The 23,986-nt window shown below is 53.8% G+C and overlaps 1 protein-coding gene across 2 annotated transcripts in view; it reads right to left on the bottom strand.

The window, feature by feature from the left end:
• Positions 1-17,064, bottom strand: part of CAPN5 (calpain 5) — a 56,059-nt gene extending 38,995 nt beyond the window's left edge. The window contains exons 1-2 of one of the 2 annotated variants that reach the window (XM_040258891.1): positions 16,763-17,064; positions 820-1,045 (exon numbers count right to left, since the gene is read on the bottom strand). In XM_040258891.1, the coding sequence (XP_040114825.1) occupies positions 820-1,045; positions 16,763-16,872 (336 nt within the window). In that variant the 5' untranslated portion in view covers positions 16,873-17,064. The remainder of the gene's footprint in view (positions 1-819; positions 1,046-16,762) is intronic. The other variant, XM_040258892.1, reaches the window with a different exon arrangement.
• Positions 17,065-23,986: the final 6,922 nt, after the last annotated feature.

Genomic DNA, 23,986 nt, shown 5'->3' with positions numbered 1-23,986 from the left:
AGAGGGCCCCACCTCCCTCATAAGGAAGCGGAGTTCCAGGGAGGGGGTGAGGTCCTGGCTGGGCAGTGGTGGCTACAGAATTGAGGGCCATTCTTCTGGATCCCTTAAATTAAAAGACACTTGCTCCTTGGAAGGAAAGCTGTGACAAACCTAGGTAGCATACTAAAAAGCAGAGCCATCACTTTACTGACAAAAATCCTTATAGTCAAAGCTATGGTTTTTCCAGTAGTCGTGCCTGGATGTGAGAGTCAGACCATAAAGAAGGCTGAGCACCAAAGAATCAATGCTTTCGAACTGTAGTGCTAGAGAAGACTCTTGAGAATCCTTTGGACAGCAAGGAGATCAAACCAATCAATACTAAAGGAAATCAACCCTGAATATTCATTAGAAGGACTAATGCTGAAGCTGAAGCTCTAATACTTTGGCTACCTGATACAAAGAGTCAACTCACTGGAAAAGATCCTAATGCTGGGAAAAATTGAAGGCAGGAGGAGAGGAGGGCAACAGAGGATGAGATGGTTGGATGGCATCACTGACTCAATGGACATGAGTTTGAGCAAACCAGGAGATAGTGAAGGACAGGGCAGCCTGGCATGCTGCAGTCCATGGGGTTGCAAAGAGTTGGACATGACTGAGCAATGGAACAACTCCTGGCTCCCTATCCAGATGCAATCTGACAGCAGGAAGGCCCTGCGTCAGCCCCTCCACTTGCTCTGTCACCTGGGGCCTCGGAGTGACCCCTCCCAGCCATCCACTGTCCCTTGCAGACTAGGTGGGTCTAGGCCTGCCTGTCTCAGCTCCAACCGACCAGACACTGACCTTGGGCCGCTTCCACCTAACGGTGGGCCCTGGGCTGCCCTTATAGTAGAGCGAGTCGTCAGTGGCGGGGAAGTTGGGGTCCTCAAAGAGCACCTTCCTACGCAGACAGGCCCGTTTCAGGGCCGAGTAATTCTGGTCCTCGTAGGGCTTCACGCAGGAGAACATGGCGAATGCTGCCCCGGGAGGCAGGGCTGAGACGAGGCAGCAGAGGGCAGCTTCCGGGCACCTGGAAGGACAGAAGATCAGATCATCACTTCCTGAGAACTTGAGGCCCACAGGACCCTGAAGGAGGCGGTTCCCGAGTACTCCCTCCCCACCACCCTGGAAAGTGGGCATCTTCATCCGCATCGGACGAGCCACAGTTGAGGCTCAGAGCCTGAATTTCCTTATTTGAGATGCTCAGCGGTGACGCCAGGCCCACAGGGCAACAGTGCAAACACAATGGAGATCAGGGCTGCCTGGACGCACCCATGTCCTCCCTTTCTTTGTTCCACCAGCCTTTCTAGATCCCCCGCAGAGTCAGCCGAGCGGTGATCCAGCAGCCCCCTGGCTGGTGTCACACCCTCAGGAAGTGTTGTTAGTCGCTCAGTTGTGTCTGACTCTGCAACCCCATGAACTGTAGCCTGCCAGGGTCCTCTGTCCATGCAATTCTCCAGGCAAGAATACTGGAGTAGGTTACCATTTCCTTCTCTAGGAGGTCTTCCTGACCCAGGGATCGAACACGGGTCTCCTGTATTGACAGGCAGATTCTTTACGTCTGTCGGGCGAGTGTATACCCCTCGGTTCTGTCTCTTCACTACAAAGATCTGGGGTGACGGACATTAAAGCCCTAGGCGTGTCACAGCTCTCGGGTCTTGGACAGGCCGTGTCATAGCTCTCGGGTCTCGAACGGACCGTGTTATATCTCTTAGACAAATCAGTGTTACAGCTCCATGTTACAGCTCTATTTTATTTAGATAATAACAGGAAAATCCATCCTGGAGGCGTGAGGGCACATCGACCCAAAGATGGAAGAGAAGAGTCCCAGCCCTCTGGCTCCTCTTTTTATTTGTTTTTCCCCCGCCCCCGGGCCTGCCCTATGTAAATTGGGTTAGCCAGAAGTGTTGTTCTACCTGAGGTCCGACCGTCCTTTGTTCTTTGTTCTATTTTCGCGGGCTTTTCTCTTTTAGCCACCACTATTCTGGACTCCTCTTCCCTATTCTAACTACTTAACACGTCTGAGCCACAGGGAAGCCCCCAGAGTCACGAGATCATCTCTGTCCTGTGTGGAAAACCCTCGGCCCTGGAGACCCCGCCAGCCGTCAATCAGTCACTAGCCTCCTCCCTCCAGGGCTCTCTGCCTTCTTAACCGCACTTCGGGAATCAAGGTTTCCAGTCCCGCAGGGAGCGCTCTCCTTAATCCTGGTGACCTTACCTCCCCTGACGACCCTCAATCTCACCTTGTGACCTTCCAATTCCAAAGCCAGATTCTCCCACACAGCCTACCAGACCCTGTAGCATCTCACACATCTGAACAGTTAGTCTCCTTTCCTGGAATTCAAGGGTGTCTAGCACTGGTCCTGACCCATCCTCCCTCTCTGACCTCCCCTCCCCCTCAAAGAAAGTGTGAAGTCAGTCGTGTCTGACTCTTTGCAACACCATGGACTGTAGTCTGCCAGTCTCCTCTGTCCATGGAATTCTCCAGACAAGAATACTGGAGTGGGTTGCCATGGCCTCCCTCCAGGGGATCTTCCCGACCCAGGGATTGGACTTGGGTCTCCTGCATTGCAGGCGGATTCTTTACTGTCTGAGCCACCATGGAAGCCCCCCTCAGGGGGTTCCCTAAAGGCTACACCAAGCCCAGGGCTATACCATGCTCACCTCCTCTGGCTAATGACCCTGATATCCCTGTGTTCAGCTTAGACCCTTCACCTAGGCCCCCCTAGATGAGGACCAGAGGGTCCATTTCTTATGAGGGCCAAATCCCACAGCAGAGTCTGGGCTTGAGTCCACGTGCAGCCCCAACGCAGAGGGCACTGCACCACGAGGATCCTCCCTTCAGCGCCCGCAGTCCAGCACCCTAACCTTGCAGCCGTGTGCTGACCCAACGCAGGAGACACAGACTGGACTGACGTGGCCAGGAAAGGGCTCCGGGAGGGGAGGGAGCAGCAGCAAGTGCCCTGACAGATGCTGAGACAGCCAGGCGCCTAGACGGACAACCCCATCTCCACCCACGTAGCTCAGACCCCATCTGGCAGCTCCACGGCCCCCGGAACCTACTTACCATGCAGCCTGCTCAGGGCAGCACCATAAGCCCCACTCCCCAAAGACACAGGCCCCGACTTCCCAGCATAGCTGAGGGAAACCGAGGCAAGGCAGGCTGGCTTCTAGGGCATGAGTTCGAGAGCACGACTGATGTGGGTGTCAGTCCCAGCTGTACCCTTCGCCCACTGTGAGGCCTTGAACAAGTCACTCAGCCTCTCTGCTTCCCCATTTTCTCACCTCCATATTAGGAACAATATTGCCTCAGTAACTGGAAGATGCCAGTATAATTCACCAAAGGCTGAGGAGACTGATCAGCAGGCCAGAGAGAAGAGGAAGAAGGAGACAAGCCCCCTCTCATTCTCAGGAAAGACCCTCATGTCTCTGGCACCTGCCCTGTGCAAAGCACCTGGCTAGAGGTCTACGTTTAAGATCTGCTGGATAGGCCTTTCACTGTTGCCATCTTTCAGAAAAGAGAACTGAGGCTCAGTGCAGGGAGGCGACATGCTCAAGTTCCACAGCAGGGTCTGGACTTGAACCCATATCCTCTGACTTTGGAGCCTCCACCTTGGCCTGGTGACCCCAAAGTGCAGGAGAAAGGGCGTGAGTGCCGGGCCGGGCAGGGCTCACCCCACACACACTCTGGCCTAGCCAGGCCCGCGGGAAGGGAAAGATGAGGGGATTCAATGGAGAGGAGAGACAGGAAAGGAAGGAGGTGAGACTGGGCAGTGAGGGCGGAACACTGGTGGGCAGGGAGAGGAGGGCTGACGGTCCCTGCCTCCCGAGGGTCGAGGGCTGGCTCGTCCTCTGCTCTGGACCCGCAGCCACTTCATCTTCTGCCCATACATCATACTTGGCCTGCTTGTCCCACTGCTGTGTGACCTCAGGCCAACCTCTCACCCTCTCTGGCCATCCTTCTACCCTGCCCCTTCTCACCCACCCTCCCAGCGTCAGAGGCCTGCAGGAAAGAGACGTGAGCCTGGAGAGCCAGCCCCTGGGCTTTGGCACACAGCCACCAGGAGCGCCATTAGCATCCCAGTTTCCGGTAGGACCTGCTCAGGAAGCAATTTAAGCTGCAAGAATTAGATCAAAGAAGCTGAAAGCAGGAGGAGCCCAGAAATCAGCTCCAGCAATTCCAGTGTTCAGAGCCCAGGGAACCCAGGGAGGAGGAGCGAGCTGGCCAAGGTCACACAGCCAGGCAGTGGAGAGTGAGGGTTCTGGCCGCCCTCCAGGCCTCGCAGCGGCCAACACGCTGGGAAGGTTTGTTCCTGAGGATAGAAGGGAGGTGCAGGCCGAGAGGGGGAAAGCTCGGCCGGGCCCAGGGCCAGAAGATCAGGGGCCAGGCCTGGCTGGCAGAGGGTCTGACCCAGTTCAGCCATCTCTCCAGCCTCACCCCTGCCCGCCAGGCTGACCCTGGCCTCCTTAGGCCAGCCTCTCTAGCCCTGGCCTCCGCACAGGCCACACTTCCGGCTGACTGCCCTCCTGCACCCTTCACCTGCCCCAAGGTCACCTCCGACTCCATCCACTGGGTCAACACCCCAAGCCTCTGAGCTTTGCTTCCTCCCTGTAGTTCCAGGCGTAACCACTGATGGCACAGATAAACCAACCACAAGGAAAACGAGCTTCCAAACCCCAGCCTCTGCTCTCTGGGTCTGAGCCGGGGGCACGTCCTGTCTTCTGCACTATTACACTGTGTTGGAGGCACTACCCGGACAGCCTGAGCCTCCTAGCTGCCCGCTAGCCTGCCCTCTTCCCTCTGCCCCTGCCCACCTCCCAGAGCCCTGCCCCTCCCAGTTCTCCACCTGGAGCCTGAGCTCCCGCAAGCTCCTCGCAGACCACTCAGGGCCGTTGGACACCCTGTCCCATCCACACGGGCACACCTGGAGAGCTCCTGGTTGCCTGTCAAGACTTGGCCCAAGTGCCTCCCACATGGCTGACACTGTCACTCCTTCCACCTCCACAGTCCTGGGACCCCCGACAGCACCTGCTGCCTACCCCATCTGCACATGACTTATCTGCCTCCCAGCCTGCAGCCCTCCAGGACACAGCCCACGTCCAGCTCCTCTCTGTGTCCCTAACGTCCAACCTTAGGGAGCAGGTTCAGTGAATTTGGGCTGAATGCACCAACACAGGTGATGTAGGACGAATTCCTTCGCAGATGGAAAAACGGGTTCAAAGAGGGGCCAGGACTCCCAAGGGAGATCAGCTTGCCACATCAGAGCCGCACCAGCTCTAGGTCTCCTGAAGGCCAAGGTTCACTAGATGGGGCCTCTATCTCTCTCTCTCTCTCTCTCCCCTCCTGCTCCTGACTGTCCGGGGAAGATATGGCTAAAGCCCTGGTGCTCTCGGCTGGTCCCCCTAAGCTGTGAAAGCTGGACAAGCCATGTCGCCTCTCTGGTCTTCATGGCCCTTGTCTGGGAGGAAGAGATAACGCACAAGGCCTCTGGGAGGATCAAATGAGACAGGGCCACATGAAACAGGAACATCGCTTTCTGTCCATTGTGTGCTGTGCCCCCAGGGGTGTCAGCACGGCTGTCTGTGGCTCTTCTACAATGTGCCTCCCCAGACAGGAAGGTCACAACAGTTCAGGGTTCCTGTCCCCACGGAATGTCATGGTCTAGTGCAGCCCACAGACACAGGCAGAACAGAATATGCGTCATTTCAGAGGTTCCAGCAAGAGGGACACAAAGAGGCCTTCACAAGACCTGGGCCCAGAAGTCAGCTGTGCTTCGGGAGAGAAAGGCCACTCCAGGCAGAGGGAACTGCTCAAGCGAAGTCTCAGAGGCAGAGAAGTACCAGGCAACTCAGATGCAGCCTGGCACAGTGGAGTCCTGTGGACGGAGACCAGGGGCGCTGACCTGGGTCAGAACAAGGGCACGGGACCACCTGGCAGGGAGCTCAGAGAACACAGTCTTCCAGTAGGTCATTTATCTGACAGCCGCTCCTGAGTTTGAATCCCAGCTGCACAACTTAGCTCTGTGTATCCTTGGGCAAGCTGCTAACCCCTCTGAGCTGCTACTATCAGTCCTTCCTGGTTCCAGTTTTTGGGGTGGCATCTGCCCTACAGGAGCTCTGTCTAGCTTCACCTTGGAAACAGTGTGTACTACCTTCCGGGAGGGCTGGCCAGATCTGCTGTCCCTGGGCCTGCTGGAGGTGGTGGGGACAGGCCAGCGGTACATGGGCAGAGTAAGGGCTCATCTTGCAGCAGACCACACAGAGCCACCTGGGGGCGGGGACCCGATACCACTGAGCCTTCCCTGGACAACTCAGCCACTGCAGCCAGGGGGGAAACAGGAGAGAGTTTTAGTCTCATTTTTTAGATGAGGACATCAAGAAGCATGTACAAAACCTACAGCCCATCAGCTGGACCCCAAGCCTCCAGCCTTTCCCCAAGCACGCTCTGGCTTAGCACTGGGATCATTTTAGGGGGCGCTCTAAAATGCTTTGTGCTGTGCTTAGTCACTCAACTGTGTCTGACTCTTTGAGACCCCATGGACTGCAGCCCGCCAGGCTCCTCTATCCATGGGGATTCTCCAGGCAAGTATTCCCTGGAGTGGGTTGCCATTCCCTCCTCCAGGGGAATCTTCCCAACCCAGGGATCGAACCCAGTCTCCTGCATTGCAGGCACATTCTTCACCATCTGAGCCACCAGGGAAACCCATGTGGCAATAACTGTCAGTAAGAAAGTCATTCCCTGCAAGGAGAACTCAGTTTGGTCCAGGGAATCTTGATTCCCTCACAGCCCTTGCTCATTTACTTAACAAAAGAGGAGCCAGGCCCAGGCTCAGAGCAACAGCACCAGGCTGGAACTGAATGGATTTTTCTGTTGTTTTATTTTTTAAGATCCTTCCAGTTACCTTGTATTTATGGAGAATAATACTGACTTTCCATTCACAGTAAACACACAGTTTCCTTTAAAGAGTATCAAGGAAGAAGGAAATTGATTTCAAGAAATCTAAGTTCCCGTTGGTGTAGGTGGGAACCTCAGAAGAATTACACCACGCCTGGAGACTGCATTCCAGAGCTGTGTGGCAGGGGAAAGTCACACTACCTCTCTGGGCCGTGGGGCTTCCTCTGAGAGGTGGGATAACAGAGCCAGCACTCGGAGGGCCAAGGCCATTTGGAGAAGAACAAGCTGGAGGACCCACAGTCACGGTTAACAAGACCTTTCAAAAGCTCTAGCAACTGACACAGGCTGGCACAGGGTAGACAAACAGACCAAGGGAACAGACTAGAAAGTTCCTATTATTTTGACAAAAGGTGACATTACAGGGCCTTAGTGAAAGGATGATCTTTTCAACTCATGGTGCTCAGTAGACTAGCTATCCTTGTGGGTAAAGCTTCATTGTGACCCCAACCTCACACCATACACAAAAGCAATTTTACACAGACTGCAAATCTGACTGAAAGGTGAAACAACAAAGCTTTTTGAAGAAAACATTAGAAAAAGCATATCCACACGGTGAATAGACAAAAAGGAAAGTGCTCAACTTCACTAATCATCAAGGAAATACAAATTAAAAAGCACAGTGAGATACCATTATACCCTGACCAGAACGGCTGCAGGAAGGGACATATACACACACATACACTTCTCTCCCAAGTCCAGCTCTTCCACATTGCTGGTCAGAGTATCAACTGGTAAAACCACTTTGCAAAACCGTTTGACCATATTAATTAAGGCTGAACAAATGCATACTTAATCACTCAGTAATTCTACTCATAAGTATACACTGAACAGAAACACATGCACATACTCACCAACAACAACAAAAAAGAAATACAAGAATGTTTAGCGCAGAAGTATTTCTTATAGCTGAAAATTAGAAACTCAAATGCCTATCACCAGAAGAAAGGATGAACGTGGTGCTTAATGGAATATATAACACACAGTGAAAATGGGCAAATTATTAAGCAATGCTGTGATTCCACTGATGGAAAATTGGAAAGTAGCCCTAAGTCACCTATGGTGAGTATAAGGCAGGATGGCGGCTGCCTTTAGGGGTAGTGACTGGAAGGGGCAAGAGGGGGCTTCTGGGATTCCAGTAACACTGCTCCTTGATCTGGGTGGTGGCCACGTGGAAGAGTCACAGAGCTGTATGTCTATGACTTATGCATCATTCTGTAGATCAGTTGTGATTTAATAAAAATCATAAACAGAAAAAGTCAGTGCAATACCCTGGGAAGAAGGGCTCACTGAATCTAGTGACCCAGATCTCACCAATTCTGGGTCCCTCGCAGCCCAGCCTGACAGACTGGACATTACATTTGTGTAGGGTCCTGCCTGGCACCCAAGATGACCCAGGGGGTATGGAGAAGGGAAAGAGCCCAGGCTGGGTCAGAGTCCTGGCCTCTGGCCTTTTCATGCACAGGATGTGACCTCCTGTGAGCCTTCTTCTCCGTCTCACAGGTCACTTGTGGCTTTGACCCTTGCAGTGCTCAACCCTAAGAGAGGACCCAGAAGGTGGAGGTGGCAGCCCCACACCCCACTGGACACACAACTCCAAAGCTCCCTTTCTGAGAAGGGAGCACCAGCCAGCCAGGCACCATGCTCAGGAGCTGCTCTGGGCCCCCGAGGGCAGGCACTAAGCTGAGGCAGAGCGGCAGTGGGGGTGTGGGAGGAGACCACAGGCGAGGCTGCCCAGGATCCCAGCCAGAGGTCCTAGAAGGGGATCGGGCTTCATCCAGAGCTGATGGAGAGCTGGGAAGGGTGCTGAGCAGGGGAGGGACTTGAGATCCACCTGCTGCCACACGGAGAAGGCACTGGGGAAGAACGAGACCGGGGCAGAAAAACCAGAAAGCAGGTCAGAGAGCTTGTGTGCTCATGTGTGAATGAGAGCAGACACGTTCCAGAGCTGGGTGGGAGGCAGACCCACTCGTCCTTGGGCACCAGCCAGTTGTGGGAGCGAAAGGGAGACTGCAAGAGGGCTCGCTGGGATGGGGGGGGGTCCCTCCTCTGGGCCCCCATCCCCACACCCCTCTGTGGGTGCCCATGCTGCAGCGTGGCTCAGCAGAACAGGAGTGATCCAGGGCCAGCTGAAGGAGCCAAGGATGCCCAACAGGCTAAGCACACCCACCCTTCCTCAACCTCCCACCACATCCCCCTCCAGGACACAGAGCCCCGGCCCCTTTGCCATATGACCAGGGAAGGGCCAAAGAGCTGCATCTTACAATTCTGAGAACAGTCAATGAATGTTCTCATCTTCACTGGCATCCTGCTGGGCTGGTCCTGAGCTCACAAGTAAAGTGAAGTTGCTCAGTCGTGTCCAACTCTTTGCAACCCTGTGGACTGTAGCCTGCCAGGCTCCTCTGTCCATGGGATTTTCCAGGCAAGAGTACTGGAGTGGGTTGCCATTTCCTTCTCCAGGGGATCTTCCCAACCCAGGGATCGAACCTGGGTCTCCTGCACTGCAGGCAGACGCTTTATCCTCCTGAGCTCACAGGAGGGGATCAGATCCCCCAGATACTCCAGTCCCCAGGAGGAGGGGCACAGGGGACAGACGTAGACCAAGACTAAGCAGGAAACACTGTGGTCAGGGTACCCAGAAGTCATGCAATAGGGGAGGGAAGGATAGTGGTGTCTCTGGGCTGGAAGGCTAGGCAGGGATGGGCAGGGGAGAGGGGCAGGATGCACTCCAGGTAGAGGGAGGGCAGAAGAGCCCCAGGTAACAGCCAGAAGAGGGGAGGGGGGCGGGGGCGGGGTTGGGGGGGTGCGGAAGCAGATCCTCAGAGTGGGGAAAACTAGCAGGACCGGCTCTGCAGGACATGAGCCTTCACTGGGAAAGCCAAGGGGCCGTGGAGGGGAGATAGCGAGCATCAGGTGCTGAAGCAGTAATGCGAGCCAGGGAGAGACTCTTGGGAGCCAGGGTGGGGAAGGCCAGAGGCCAGGGAGGGGGCCAGGAGCCCCAGAGCCTGGTGACTGCCTGGCTCTTCGCATGGATTGGGTTTTATCAACTGTTCACGCCCATTTATCCGACAGCCACTCCTGTTTCCTTTCTGCCCCACAAGCCACCATCAACAACATCCCTCCGTCCTACTGTGATTGAACTTGGCCTCCAGGATCGCCTCCCTCCCTTCACCACGGGCCGAGGAACAATGGCAGGGCAGCGGGGAGAGCCCAGGAGGAGGGTGAGCCGGCTCGGCCGCAGAGCCGGAGGTGGGGGGGCCAGGTTCCATGAGTCACTCCAGCCAAGGCTAGCTGAGCAGGCGGCACTGGGGCTGGGAAATCCTGTCTTTCTTCTCCACTGCCCTCCCCTTATCGTGTCTCTGTCTAATCCAGTCTCCACCCAACAGCAGTGATCTTTCTAATACATAAAGGAACCAAATGCCCTGTGCTAAGGGATGAGAGGGCCTGGAGGGCAGGGCCAGGCATGCTGGGGGCGCAGAGCCTCTCGCGCTGGTCCTGGGGGAAGTGGTCCTGGGGCACTGGCGGCTTCTGCAGCACGTCTGGAGGGAAAGTCAGCCTCGGGGCCGGCTCGCTGTGTGGCTCTGGCTGAGCCCCTGGGCCTCTGACCCTGGGCAGTCCCACCGAGACCCGGGTGTTGTGCAGACGGGGCTGGGAAGCCTCGGCAAGTAGGTTAGATCCAGCCGGATCTGCCGGGCGTGGGCAGGGCCAGGACGAGCTGGAAACCTTCCCGGGCAGCAGGTGGGCCAAGGTTTAGCCTCTGGCAGGGCAAGCCGCTGGTTTGGGTGCTGAAAGTCACTGGGTCTGAAACCCAGGTCACCACCACATCCTGGTGAGAAGATGCTGGGGAGGGGGGCTGGGGGCAGCTGAGCACCTGTGCTGCTGCCCTTCCTTCTCTCTTCTACTGGAGAGAGGAGGTGGGGTCGGGAGACCCCTGGGGCTGTAGGTCACAGGTGCTGCTCATTCCACACGAGGGTAGCAACCTGACAATAATGAGGCTTGATCAGGTCACTGAAGCTGCCTCAGCTCTCCAGCACTGTGTGACCTCAGGCCAGCCCTGCCCTCGCTGGCCTGCAGGCTCTCACTGTTGAATGGGGGAGAGGGGATGCTTCTTGCTTTTCTCCAATGAGCTATGTTGTCTGTAACCAGAGCAGTCTCTTTTCCTGCTTCCTGCATAGGCAGTCTCAGCCCCTGGCACCACCTGCCTCCAAAGCTCAAAGCTGGAAACCTGGTGGGGATGGTGCCCATTTCTCAGACTGGGAAACTGAGGCTCAATTCCTAAGTCAAGCTCTTTCACACCCTCAGAAATGAGCTCTACTCTTCTCATCACACAGATGAGCTCCAAGGGCTCCAAGACAGAAGAAATGCATTCAGGACAGTCAGGGGCCCGTCTCACACCAGAGCTCTGCTTTGCCTGGCCCAGCACCTCCTCCCTCAAGCAAAGACAGTGACCCACTCATCAGCCCCAGGGAGTCCCAGTCAGCTGCGTGCCCCCATTCACCCTTCACACATCTGCTTGGCCCCATTCACCCTTCACACATCTGCTCTGCTCTAGCCAAGGCGGCAGGGAGGAGTCAGACAAGGCTCAGTCTGGGAAGTCAGCCTGGTGGCGGACAGTGACCCCAGCACCAGGGGGAGAGAGCTCTCTAAGAGGACAGTGGTTCATTCAGATGGGGCTAGAAAGCCTCAGGAAGGAGGGAGCAGCAAAGCAGGAGTTCCAAGGGTGGGCTGCAATCTTTCCAGACAGAAGTGGAAGGTGTGGAGGAAGATGGAACCTTCTGGGAGGAGACAAACCTTTAGGCAAGGCTGGAGGACAGGGCGTGAGGGAAAGAAGAAAGAAGGGGCTTGCAGGCCACACTGCCACAGCAGGGTCGTGGGGGCCCTGAAAGACCAGGGAGGGCGCCAGGAAGCAATTTACAAGACGGCTGGACGGAAAGGAGGCCAGGAGGCAGGCAGGGAGACCGGGCTTCAGAAACGGCCCCCAGAGCACGGCCTTGGCTGGAGAGACCAAACGGAGACCCACCACTGGGCAGGGCCATAGCACACAGCCAGGCACTCTCTGGGAGGCTGGCTGCGAGTCCTTCCTTGGAGGCACCAGGAGGCTCCCCACCTCCCAGATGACAAACTCATCTCCTTCCGGGGCGAGGAACCTGTTGCCGGCACCTCTGGGCTCCACGTTCTGCTCTGCCCCATCTCACATTCTCGCCCAAGGCAGCCTTGAACCCAATGCCAGCGCCTCCTCCTCCCTGTGCCCAAAGGGATAATCAGAGCCTCAGAATGTCCCGTCCGCATGCTCATCCTCAGATGGGGAGACAGAAGCCCAAGAGGGGCACAACGGTCCCCTTCCTTGTGCCTCAGGGCTCTCGTTCATCTGTAACACACAATCTCCTGCTCCCCGGCCCAACCTGCTCCGGCTCCGGGTCCCCTCACACCTCTCTCCTATAAGCAGGACTTAGCCCCAGCCGCACTCATCCGCAAAATGAGCTCCCAGACTGGCCCTCCTGGTGATGATGGGGGTCAAGTGACCCTCACAACACTAGGGTTAGCGAATGAATGTCTGAGATACACTCCACCCTGGAAGGGGCTTCCCAGGGGATGCCAGCGGTAAAGAACCTGTCTGCCGATGCAGGAGACTTAAGAGACACGGGCTTGATCCCTGGGTCAGGAAGATTCCCTGGAGGAGGGCATGGCAACCCACTCCAGTGCTCCTGCCTGGAGAATCCCATGGACCAAGGAGCTTGGGGGACTACAGTCCATAGGGTCGCACAGAGTCAGACACGAGTGCAGCGACTCAGCACACAAGCAATCATGCTGGAAGGCTTAACCTGCTGATATGTTAAGGATCCCGGGATGGGGCCTGGTCACTGGGGCAACCCCTGGGGACACACCAGCACACTGCCCCAGAGGGGCTGCAGCCCAGGCTCTGCCAGCCGAAGCCTCTAGGCTGAGGGGGTGACAGATGCTGAGGGTGACCCCCAGGGGGAGCCCAGTGGCTGTGGGTGCCCAGGAGGGGGATCTCTGAGAAGGGGACCTGCAAAGACACTGCAGATGGCTCCTGTGGCAGGATGAACGACCAAATACCGACTCCATAATCCCTGGAACCTGCAAATGTTACCTTCTATGGCAGAAAAGATTTTGCAGATGTGATTAAAGAACTTGAGATGGAGAGATTACCCTGGATTATCTGGGGAGATCCTAAATGTAATCACAGGTGTCCTTAAGAAGAGGGCAGAAGGAGATTTGACTCCAAAAGAGGAAAAGCCAATGGGACTAGGGAAGTAGAGAGATGTGGTGACGGGGTCAAGAGGAACACGGACAGCCACAAGGAACAGAGGTGGCCCTGGGGCCTCCAGAAGGAACTAGCCTGACACCTTGACTTTAGCCCCTAAGACTTTTCAGACCTTTCACCTCCAAAACAGTAAGAGAATAAATCTGTGTTGTTTTAAGCCACTGTGTGTATGTGTGTGTGTCTCAGTCATGTCCAACTCCTTGCGACCCCATGGACTGTCAGCCACCAGGCTCCTCTGTCCATGGGGTTTTCCAGGCAACCCACTGGAGTGGGTTGCCATTTCCTACTCCATTTAAGCCACTAAACTTGTGTTAATTTATCACAGCAGTTACAGGCAATGAATACGATGAATACAGCTCCTGTAGGTATGCAGCCTCATACCTCTCTCCTGCTGGAGGAACTGAGTGAGGATGAAGCTGTTGCTCCTTGAACTGCTCCCACTGAAAATAAATTCACCCCAAACTTCAGTGTCTTAGTTACTATTATTAGTAACAAACCAGTTGATTGCCACCACTTCACCCTGTTGGCAGAAGTACCCAGCAGTGGGCTCTGAGGCTGGGGCTGGCTGATCAGGCCAGCAGACGGTCTGCCTTTTGTCCCCTGGGCTGCAAGGTCCTGAGGTCATCGGGGCACACCCTGACAGTGCTGGCCAGCTGGGTACCAATGGATGGGCTTGGTCTGCTCTGGCCACCAGCCCCCTTGTCCCAGAGCTGACCACAGCTACCACTGTGGCAAAAAACCACAGTCCACACCCACAGGCCACCATGCCTCAGCCAGTGGCACCCTCTCTCACACCCACAGCCTCGGGAAAGCCAGAGCCCCTGGAAACACATCCCTGAGCAATTAGAACAGGGAGCAGGAACTCAAGCCATTACAGGCAAGCAAACGCTCACATTGCGCAATTTCCTACATCCAAGCCTGAAGGCTGGCTTCCTCAAACATCCTGGATTAGAACCCCAAAGGGACTTGGCCCATTTTGCCGTTAGCGAGCAGGGAAAAGCAAGGGCTGAGGCCAAAGCAAGTGAGGCAATCCCAGGGCATCACCATCAACCCAGGGAGGAGGAGATGCTGCAGAGTGGGGGCCCCTGAAGATAAGGCCCGGGGGGTATCGGGGAGGCTATTGCCAGTCAAGGAATGTTTTGAGTAGAAAGGGAAGGTATGAAGGGGCAGAAGAGGTCTCTGGAGGGGCTAGAGGAGTGGAGTGGAGGGGTTTTTAAAGGCACTCAGAACACTAGAGTACACGGGAGGGCAGAGGAAGGCCGGGGTGAGACAAGAAGAACAGCAGCAGACAGATCTCCCACCTGCCTGGCCCCGGAGAGCGAGCCCACCCACGGGAGTGGGGTGAGAGGGCCACAGTTTCCAAACACAGAAGCCAAGAGGGGCTTCCTCTTTCCTTTCACCCTTCTCCCAGAGTCGGCCTCTCCTTCCTCTGGGCTGTTCCTGCCCCAGGGAAGAAAGGACTAAGTGATGCGGTTAGTTATTATTAGTTATAATGACGACTAAACACCATGTACTTTGTAATGCACTTTCAGTGATACAAATTAACTTCATCAACCCCTGAATCCCTGTTTAGGCAGCATTTAGCCCCATTTCACTCATGAAAAAACAGACTCACAGGGGAAGTTCCCTGCCTCAAAGTCATGTGCAGAGCCAGTCTTGACCCCGAGGAATATTGACACAGTGTCAGACCCTGCAGGTAGGAGAGGTCATGGAGGCAGGTTTTGCAGTACCCACTGGGGGCTCCAAGAAGGCCTCCCATTCAGGGACCAGGGCTTCGGGGCTGTCCCAGGAGCCTGCAGGGAAGTCAAGGGCAGAAGCAGCCAGAGACAGCACTGGTCTGGGATCAGTGTTCTGGACGTCACCCCCCAACACCCCTCAAAACCCACAGGCCTCTCACACCTCATCAACTTCTCCAAACCTGCTCCACCCTAGTGGTGGCCCCAACTCAGAAAGGGCTTCCCCAGACACCCTTCCCCATGCTCCACCCCTCTCCCATGGGAAGCCCTATCAGATCCCCTCCCTGGGTGCCAAGCCAAGCCTAGGTGGGGAGCTGGGAAGGGGAGAGGCAAGGGGAAAGAGAAGGGGGCTTATCCTTGCTCTGGCCCTCTGCTCACTGGCCTCCAGAGCAACTCACCCACCACAGAGCCACACATCTGATGATCTAATGCCCTTTTTTGTCATTACTCAGTCCCTAACTCATGTCCGACTCTTTGGGACCCCATCCACTGCAGCACGCCACGCTTCGCTGTCATTCTTGCCCCTACCCTTGGACCACACGCAGCTGCATGCTTCCAGGCCTTCACTCATCTATCCCCAGGCCTGCAGTGCCCTGCCCTTTCTTTTCTGCTTGGTGAACTTTTCATCCTTCAGCACCCAGCACTGATGTATCCTTCACAGTAAAACCTTGCCCAGCTCCTGGGCAGGGGCTGGCTCCCAGCACTGGGTGTAACTCTGTGCAGGGGCTTCCGGGTTTGACCCATCCGCCTCATCAGTCAGAAGAGAGGTTCCTCAGGGTAATGACCCCGCCTAAGCACCTCGATGTCCTGGCTTCCAGCTCTGGCCTGAAGCAGCAACAGCTGGGTCCACCATGCCCCGCCCTCAGCAGGGAAAGCAGCCAAGCCTCCCCACCCCCACCCAGGGACTCCAGACCGCAGCAAAGGCCAGGCCCAAAGACCCTGGGTAGGAGGGTCTCAATCCTTGCAGCAGAACAATAGTTCCCTCAGGAGTCCTCACACAAGTATGGGTAAGGCTGAGCCCCACTCTCATATTCCCTCTTCCAGGAAGTCTGCCCAGATTTCTCCCTCCCCAGAATCCTAAAAATAATTGCCCTGGCACTTCTCTCTAGCTGCGGGTGCAGGGAAAGGATTCTGATTTGAGAGCCAGGCCAACTCAGGTACAAAATTCTGGTTTAGCAGTCCTGAGAGCAAGAGTATCCTCCACCCTCTGAGCCCCACTCTCCTCAACCCTGTGGGGTCTGGGTTGACTCCCACCACAGGAAATGAAGCCTGGAGAGAACTTGGCACCTGTTAATCATCCATCCTGCTTCACCTCTGGAACCCTGGTGGGTCTCCTCCGACTCCCAACCCTGAAGGAGGGAGGCATGACCCGAGAAGCGCAAGACCCATTCTCCCCCAGTTCTGCCTGCCTCCCCGGCCCCTCACACATACACCCAAGCCCTGCAGCCCAGGGAAAAGGCCCCTATTCAACCTGACAAGAGGGTCAGGAAGGGAACCGGCTTTGGCCTTGCCCCTTTTCCCAAGCCTCCAGGGACGGGGGATGGGGAGGCACCCCGGAGGGGTGGTCGAATTGAAAGAGTGGAGGTCTGGGAAGGCGCAGGAAAGGGGAATTCTGAGAAAGAGGAGGGGAACAGCCACTCAAGCCCCGGGAACTAACCCCCTAGCCGGTATGAACTAGGAAAACAGCTCCGGAACACCCAGGTGCCGTGGGAAGACGCCCCTCGCCGCGGGTGGGGGTGGGGAGAGCTCCGGCGCCTCAAAGCCAGCGCTCACCTCTTTCCTCCCCGGCGGCGGGGTGTGCACCCCCACACCCACCGATTCGTGCTCACAGGGCTCGCGCTGCCCCGCAATGCACCCGCACACACACACTCCCAAACACACATGAACACCCGCGCGCTCGCACACGCCTCCCTCTGCGCAGCGTCTACCTGCCGCGCCGCCGCGGGTCCAGCGATTCGGGGATGCAGTGCTCGGCGCCGGCACCGGAACAGAGGCTGGACCTCCCCCGACTTAGTGGCCTCCGGCTTGGGCCCGCCGGCTGAGGCTGGCCTGGGGCGGGGGCTCGAGCCTAGGACTCCCCGGGCGGCCCGCCCCGCCCCGCGGCCTCCGCCCAGCTGGGGACGGGGGCGTGGCTTCCAGCGACGCTGGAGGGACAGGATTGATGCGCATGCGAACTGCTGCTGAGCACCGAGGCGACCCGGGCGTGAGGTGGCTGCAGAGTTCCCGCTGCAAAGTAGGAGAGGATTTGGGGGCCCGCGCGGCTCAGCCCGGCCCCTGACCGCTCTATCGGGCCCGTGTTCTCCCGTCCCTTCCTCCCTACATCTCCAGGAGTCCCCCAGGGAGCCGAGGCTGGTACTGAAGCAGGGGGCTGGGAAAAGAAGGACACAAAGAGGCGAGCACCCATCTCTTCCCCATCTCCATGTCCGTGTTTGTGTGTGTGTTAGTCACTCAGTCGTGTCCCACCTCTTTCTACCTCATGGACTGTAGCCGGCCAGGCTCCTCTGTCCACGTTTTTCTCCAGGCAAGACTGCTGGAGTTGGTTGCCATTTCCTCCTCCAGGGGATCTTCCAGACCCAGGTAACCAACCTGGGTCTCCTGCATTGCAGGCAGATTTTTTTCCCGGTGGGAGCCATCAGGAAAGCCCCTTTTCATGTCCATATCCATCCCCAAAATTCGGGATGGAGGAGCCAGACCCAGACCCCTGGGGGTACAAAGAGGGCCCTTGTCAAATGGGGAAAGCTGGAAACTTCCAGACCCATATCGAGTATTTATTTACTTGTGCAATGATGGGAGGACAGAAGGAGGGACATATTTCTCAAATAAGATAGAGAAGGTTTGTGAGTGACCAGTCCTGGCACACAGTAGGCGCTCTGGGATGGCAGGACAGACGTGTTTATTATGCTCATCGGAGGCCTAGGTCAGCCCACCTCGAAGATGGAGAAGTTCAGACCCACCGTCTCTCCCTCCTGTGTTCCCCTGCACACTAAGTCGTTTCAGTAGTATAGGACTCTATGCGACTCTATGGACTGTAGCCCACCAGGCTCCTCTGTCCTTGGGAGTCTCCAGGCAAGAATACTGGAATGGGTTGCCATGTCCTTCTCCAGGGGATCTCCCCGACCCAGGGATAAGACCTGCATCTCTCACATCTACCTGCATTGGCAGGTGGGTTCTTTACCACTAGCACCACCTGGGAAGCCCAGTGTTCCCAGTCTTGGGTAATGTCATCTACCTCTAAGTCACTCTGACTAACCCAGCCTCTTCGTAGCCTCTGTCCCAGGCCTCCCAGACATCCCCCCACTCCCAGGTGTAGCTCCATTCCTTTACAGAGCCTTGCAAATATGTAGCCATGACCCACTGCTACAGAACAGTGTTCCAGGATTATGCCCTTGCCTGACTGTCCCAGGCAGATCCCACTCCGCTGCCCCTGCCCTGGGATGCAGCCTCCCCAGGTCCTCAGTGCCCCTCCCAAGGGTTCCCAGTGCTCTTCTCAAGGGCTCCCAGCTTCCCTACACTCAGACCTTGTCTAATGGGGACCTGCACAGTCTGAAAGGCGCTTCCTTGCCTCTGTACATGGCACATCTTGGTATCAGGCTTGGCCCTAATGCCATGTCTCCACCACAAAGCCCTACCCCCATCTTCAGCATCCCCACCTGACCACTTGTGTCTCTTCCAGGGGCCTAAACTCATGCTGCCTCTCTGGGGTTAGTGGTGGAGTCTGCAGGCAGGTGAGGCTGAGGCTTGTTCTAGGAAAGACAGTACTGCTTGGTGAAGCCAGGGAGCTCTGGGCTCGGGTCCTCACACTGCCAGTTACTGGCTGTGTGATCCAAACAAGTCCACCATCCTTTCAGAACCTCATTTTTCTGTCTATAAAATGGGCTTCTAGCAGAAGTGAGTGATGATCAGGTATAGGTAAGCGGTGGGCCCCTCATGTAGGGTGTTGAGCAGCACTGACTCTCGGCTGGGCAACTCCCACATGTTCATAAGTGAAGCTGGGGTCCTGGCTGAGAAAATGTGGCTGCTTCAGCCCTCACAAGGGTAGAGTTCGCAGGATGCTTAGCCCTCCCTTATGTATTTCAGAGTGTTAGAGCCACAACACTCTGAAATACAAAGTTTCGTGGTGGTTGCAAGAATGTGTTCTGGACTCACCGCCTGGGTTCATGTTAGCTGTGTGATCTTGGGCAAGTGACCCACACTCTCTGTGCCCCAGTCACCTCACCTATAAAATGATGATAGTAGCACCACCTCACGGGGTTGTTGTAGAGATTAAATGGACTGAGTCACATAAAGCTCCTAGAGTGGGCCCTCGCTGAGAGTTAGTGTTCAGCCGGGCTTAGCTGATACTATTTTCATCTAGCCCAAACCCCTCGTTTTGTGAAGACACTAGGTCCCCAGGAGCAGAGACGTGTACACATGGCTACTCAGAAGCCCAGCCATCCTAGGATGTTAGAACTGGAAGGACCCACCCCAGAGCCCATCTCTGGCAGCTCCCACCTTCTCTAGCAGATGAGGAAAGAGACCTAGAGAGAGACAGTGACCTGTCCAGGGCACCCAGTCTGGTGGAGTGGGAGAGGCATTGGCCTTGCTCTTGTTGGGGGTTGGGAGAGAGGTTTCCAGACAAGCCAGGAAGAGCCTGGTCTCCCCAAAAAAGTGGGAGGATGATGATGGGCTCTGATGATGCTCTGGCTCCAGGCCTCTGCTGGTTGGTTGTTATAAACTGATTCACCAAGTGGTGCCATCACGGGGCCTGCAGTGTAGGTGCTTTTCCCATTTAATTCTCACAACCACCCTTGGCAGGAGCTCTCATTAGCCCCATTTTACAGATGACAGAACTGAGCCTCAGGGAGATGCCCCAGTCACACAATTAGGAAATGGCAGACCTGGGATCCTATATACCCTGTCTGACTCCACTCTTGTGCCCTTCCCCTCCTCCTCTCTCTGCCCTCCTCTTCACCTCTGATGGCTCTTTGACTGACTGCTCTACCTCTGCTACATCCTCCTGTAAATGGGCACCTCACTCCCTCACAAGGCAGCCCTTTCCACTTCTCTTGAGAGAGTGTCTGTCACCAAGAGCTGAGCTCGTTCCCTCCTCCTAGTTCTGCAGGACTTCATAGCCTCCTCCCCACCAGAGCCCTGGAGAGAAGCTTTTGTACTGCAGGACAGCAGACCCCTATCTTCACTACTCCTGTATGTAACAGAGTTTCCCAAGTGAAATTTTTCTTTCATGGTAATATTTATTTAGCTGTGCCGGGTCTTATCTGCGGCATGCTGGATCTTCGACCTTCATTGCAGCAAGTGTGGTTTTTTAGTTGCGGTGTGAGGGATCTAGTCCCTGACCAGGGGTTGAACCCCAGCCACCTGCATTGGGAGGGTGAAATTTTAGCCACTGGACCACCAGGGAAGTCCCCCAAGTGAAATTCTTATAAACAGGAATTTCTTTTAAAGATCCCATGCGCTTCCCTGGTGGCTCAGATGGTAAAGAATCTGCCTGCAATGTGGGAGATCCAGGTTCAATCCCCGGGTCAGGAAGATCCCTTGGAGAAGGGAATGGCTAGCCACTCAAGTATTCTTGCCTGGAGAATTCCATGGACAGAGGAGCCTGGTGGGCTACCACCCACTGGGTTGCAAAGAGTCAGAGACGACTGAACAACTAACGTTTTTACTTTCAAAGGAAACCTGCTGGCAAGGGGAATGGCTCAATACAGAGCTTGGTGTCTTAGGGTGGAGTACTCAGATAACCTCATTAACCAGTTCCCCCACGCCCAGCTAGCCAAGGAGATGAGATCTCAAGGGAGAGGAGTGGAGCTGGACACACAGAACTTTTCAGGACACACAGAACTAACAGTATTTTCCTGAGAGCTCAGGAAATGGGAGAGCCATGTTGAACTCGCGGGGAGAGCAGACACCATGGAAAACAGGGATATGAAGGACAGACGTGAACTCTGACTTGCTCTCAATTCCATGCTACTCTGAAACACTACTTACATTTTGTTAGTATCCTGGATATTATTAGGAGCCAACCAAAACCAAGTGGGATTGTTTTGTTTCCAGGAATATGAAGTTGGTTTAACATTAGGAAATACATTAATAGCATATGTTTGCTAGGACTGCCGTAACAAACCACCACAAACTGGGCAGCTTAAACACAGAAATTTATTGTCTCACAGATCTGGAGGCTAGAAGTCCAAGAGCAGTGTGTCATCAGGGCTGGGTCCTTCTGAGGGTTGTGAGGGAGAATCTGCCTTGCGCCTTTCTCCTTAGCTTCAGGTGGTTTGCTGGCAATCTTTGACATTCCTTGGCTTATAACAACACCGTGATCTACACCTTTGTGTTCATATGTGTTCTCCCTGTGTATCTATCTCATGTCCAAAGTTCCCATTTATAAGGACACCAGTCATGTTGGATTAGGGTCTACCTAATGACCCCTCTGAAAAGACCTTATTTTCAAATTTCATTATGAGGCACTAGGAGTTAGACTTCAACTTCTTTGGGGGGTGGACACAATTCAACCCATAACAAGCACGCACCATACTAATGAACCTAAGGGGAAAATAATGACTTTGGGGGGAGGGGGCGTGCTCTGTAGTTGTGGCGTGCAGGCTTAGTTGCCCTATGGCATGTGGGATCTTAACTCTCCAACCAGGGATCAAATCCATGCCCCCTGCAGTGGAAGCATGCAGTCTTAACCACTGGGCCACCAGGGACGTCCAATGATATTTTTCTATAGATGCCAAGACAGTCTTTAACAAAATTCAACACCAATTCATAATAAAATCTCTCGGAGAAATTGGAAGTGAGGGATATGTTCTCAACATGGTAAAAGGTAGCCCTAAAGCCAACATCTTATTTAACCAAGAAACACTGGAAGATCAGGAACAGGGCAAAAAGAGACTGTCTACACCACTATTCTACATTGGGCCAGAGATATTAGCCAATACAACTAGACAAATAAATCAGTTTAAGCCCTGAGACCGAGTAAAGAAGAAAAAATATATATATATCTATTTGCAGATCACATAATGTTATACCTGGAAACAAACAAACAAACAAACCCAGAGAACCAATGATAAAACTAATTCAAATAGTAAGAGAGTTCACCGAAATAGCAGGATACAAAATTAAAATACAAAACTCAATGGCCTTTATCAGTTCAGTTCAGTTCAGTTCAGTTGCTCAGTCGTGTCCGACTCTTTGTGACCCCATGAATCACAGCACGCCAGGCCTCCCTGTCCATCACCAACTCCCGGACTTCACTCAGATTCACATCCATCGACTCAGTGATGCCATCCAGCCATCTCATCCTCTGTCGTACCCTTCTCCTCCTGTCCCCAATCCCTCCCAGCATCAAAGTCTTTTCCAATGAGTCAACTCTTCACATGAGGTGGCCAAAGTACTGGAGTTTCAGCTTTAGCATCATTCCTTCCAAAGAAATCCCAGGGCTGATCTCCTTCAGAATAGACTGGTTGGATCTCCTTGCAGTCCAAGGGACTCTCAAGAGTCTTCTCCAACACCACAGTTCAAAAGGATCAATTCTTCGGCACTCAGCCTTCTTTACAGTCCAAGTCTCACACCCATACGTGACCACAGGAAAAACCATAGCCTTGACTAGACGGACCTTAGTCGGCAAAGTAATGTCTCTGTTTTTGAATATGCTATATATACAAACAATAAACAGAGGTCAGAAAGGTGGAGAAAAGCCTTTTCACAATTAAATATTAAACGCTTAGGAACAAATTTAACGAGAAATGCATAAAAATACATGAGGAAAAATTTAAAACCTTCTTGAAAGACGCTAAGAACAAATGGAAAGACATCTCCTATTCTTGGAGAGGATAAGTCAACATTACAAAGATGTCAGTTCTCCCTAACTTAATTTGAAAATTCAATACAATCCAAATAAAAATACCAGCAAGCTGTTTTATGAAGATATATGAGTTGAAAAGTCCATCTGGAAAGATAAACTTGAAAGAACAGGTAGGAAAACACTGGAAAAGAAAAACTATGAGGAGGAAATAGCTTTAGCAGAGATTAAAAAACTGAAAGCTTCTGTCATTAGAAATGGGTGCCACTGGTACATGAATAGACAAATTGCAATAGACCAGAAATTTAGAAACAGTCACAAATACATCTTTACTCCAGTGATTTGAGATGCCATCTTTGATACATTCTAAAAATGGACTTTGTTATAAATGGTACTGGGGACAATTGGATAGCCATTTGGAAAAAGATAAAATTAAATCCATATGTCACACCCAGCAAAAGAATAAACGACATGAAGTAGGGCTCTAAGTGTAAAAGCTAAAACAACACAAAGACCAGAAGAAAACATGGGGGACTTCCTCTTTAACTCTGATATTGGGTAAGGCTTTCTAACTATGACTCAAAACCCAGAGGATGTAAAGAAAAGACCAATAAATTTGACCATGTGAAAATTTATCCCTGGTGGCTCAGACAGTAAAGAATATGCCTGCAGTGCAGGAGACCTGAGTTCAAGCTCTGGGTTGGGAAAATTCCCTGGAGAAGGGAATGGCTACCCACTCCAGTAGTCTTGCCTGGAGAATTCCATGGACAGAAGAGCCTGGCGGGCTACAGCCTATGGGGTCACAAAGAGTCAGACATGACTAAACAACTAATACACACACATGAAAATTTTAAAACTTTGCATGACACATAAAGTCCACAGATAACTGACAAACTGAAAGAAAATAGCCTCAACATAATACCACAAAGGGCAGATATCCCTAATATATAAGTAACTCTTAAAAACTGAAAACAAAACCAAAAAACCCAGTAATAAAATAAGAGTAAAGGCATGAGTTTACCAGAAAAGATATAAAAATGGTCCTCAAACATATGGGGAAAAAATGCTCAAGGACACAATTAAAGAAAGGCAACTGAAAATAATGCTGAGATAGGTACCATTTCTCACCTATTCAGACTGGCAAAAAAAAAAAAAAAAAATCACAACACATTCTGCTGTCCAGGTTGAAGGGAAACAGG

Source organism: Oryx dammah, unplaced genomic scaffold (genome assembly GCF_014754425.2).
Source record: "Oryx dammah isolate SB20612 unplaced genomic scaffold, SCBI_Odam_1.1 HiC_scaffold_17, whole genome shotgun sequence".
Lineage (NCBI taxonomy): Eukaryota > Metazoa > Chordata > Mammalia > Artiodactyla > Bovidae > Oryx > Oryx dammah.
Note: the sequence above shows the minus strand (reverse complement) of the source record. Positions and strands in the feature narration are given on the sequence as shown.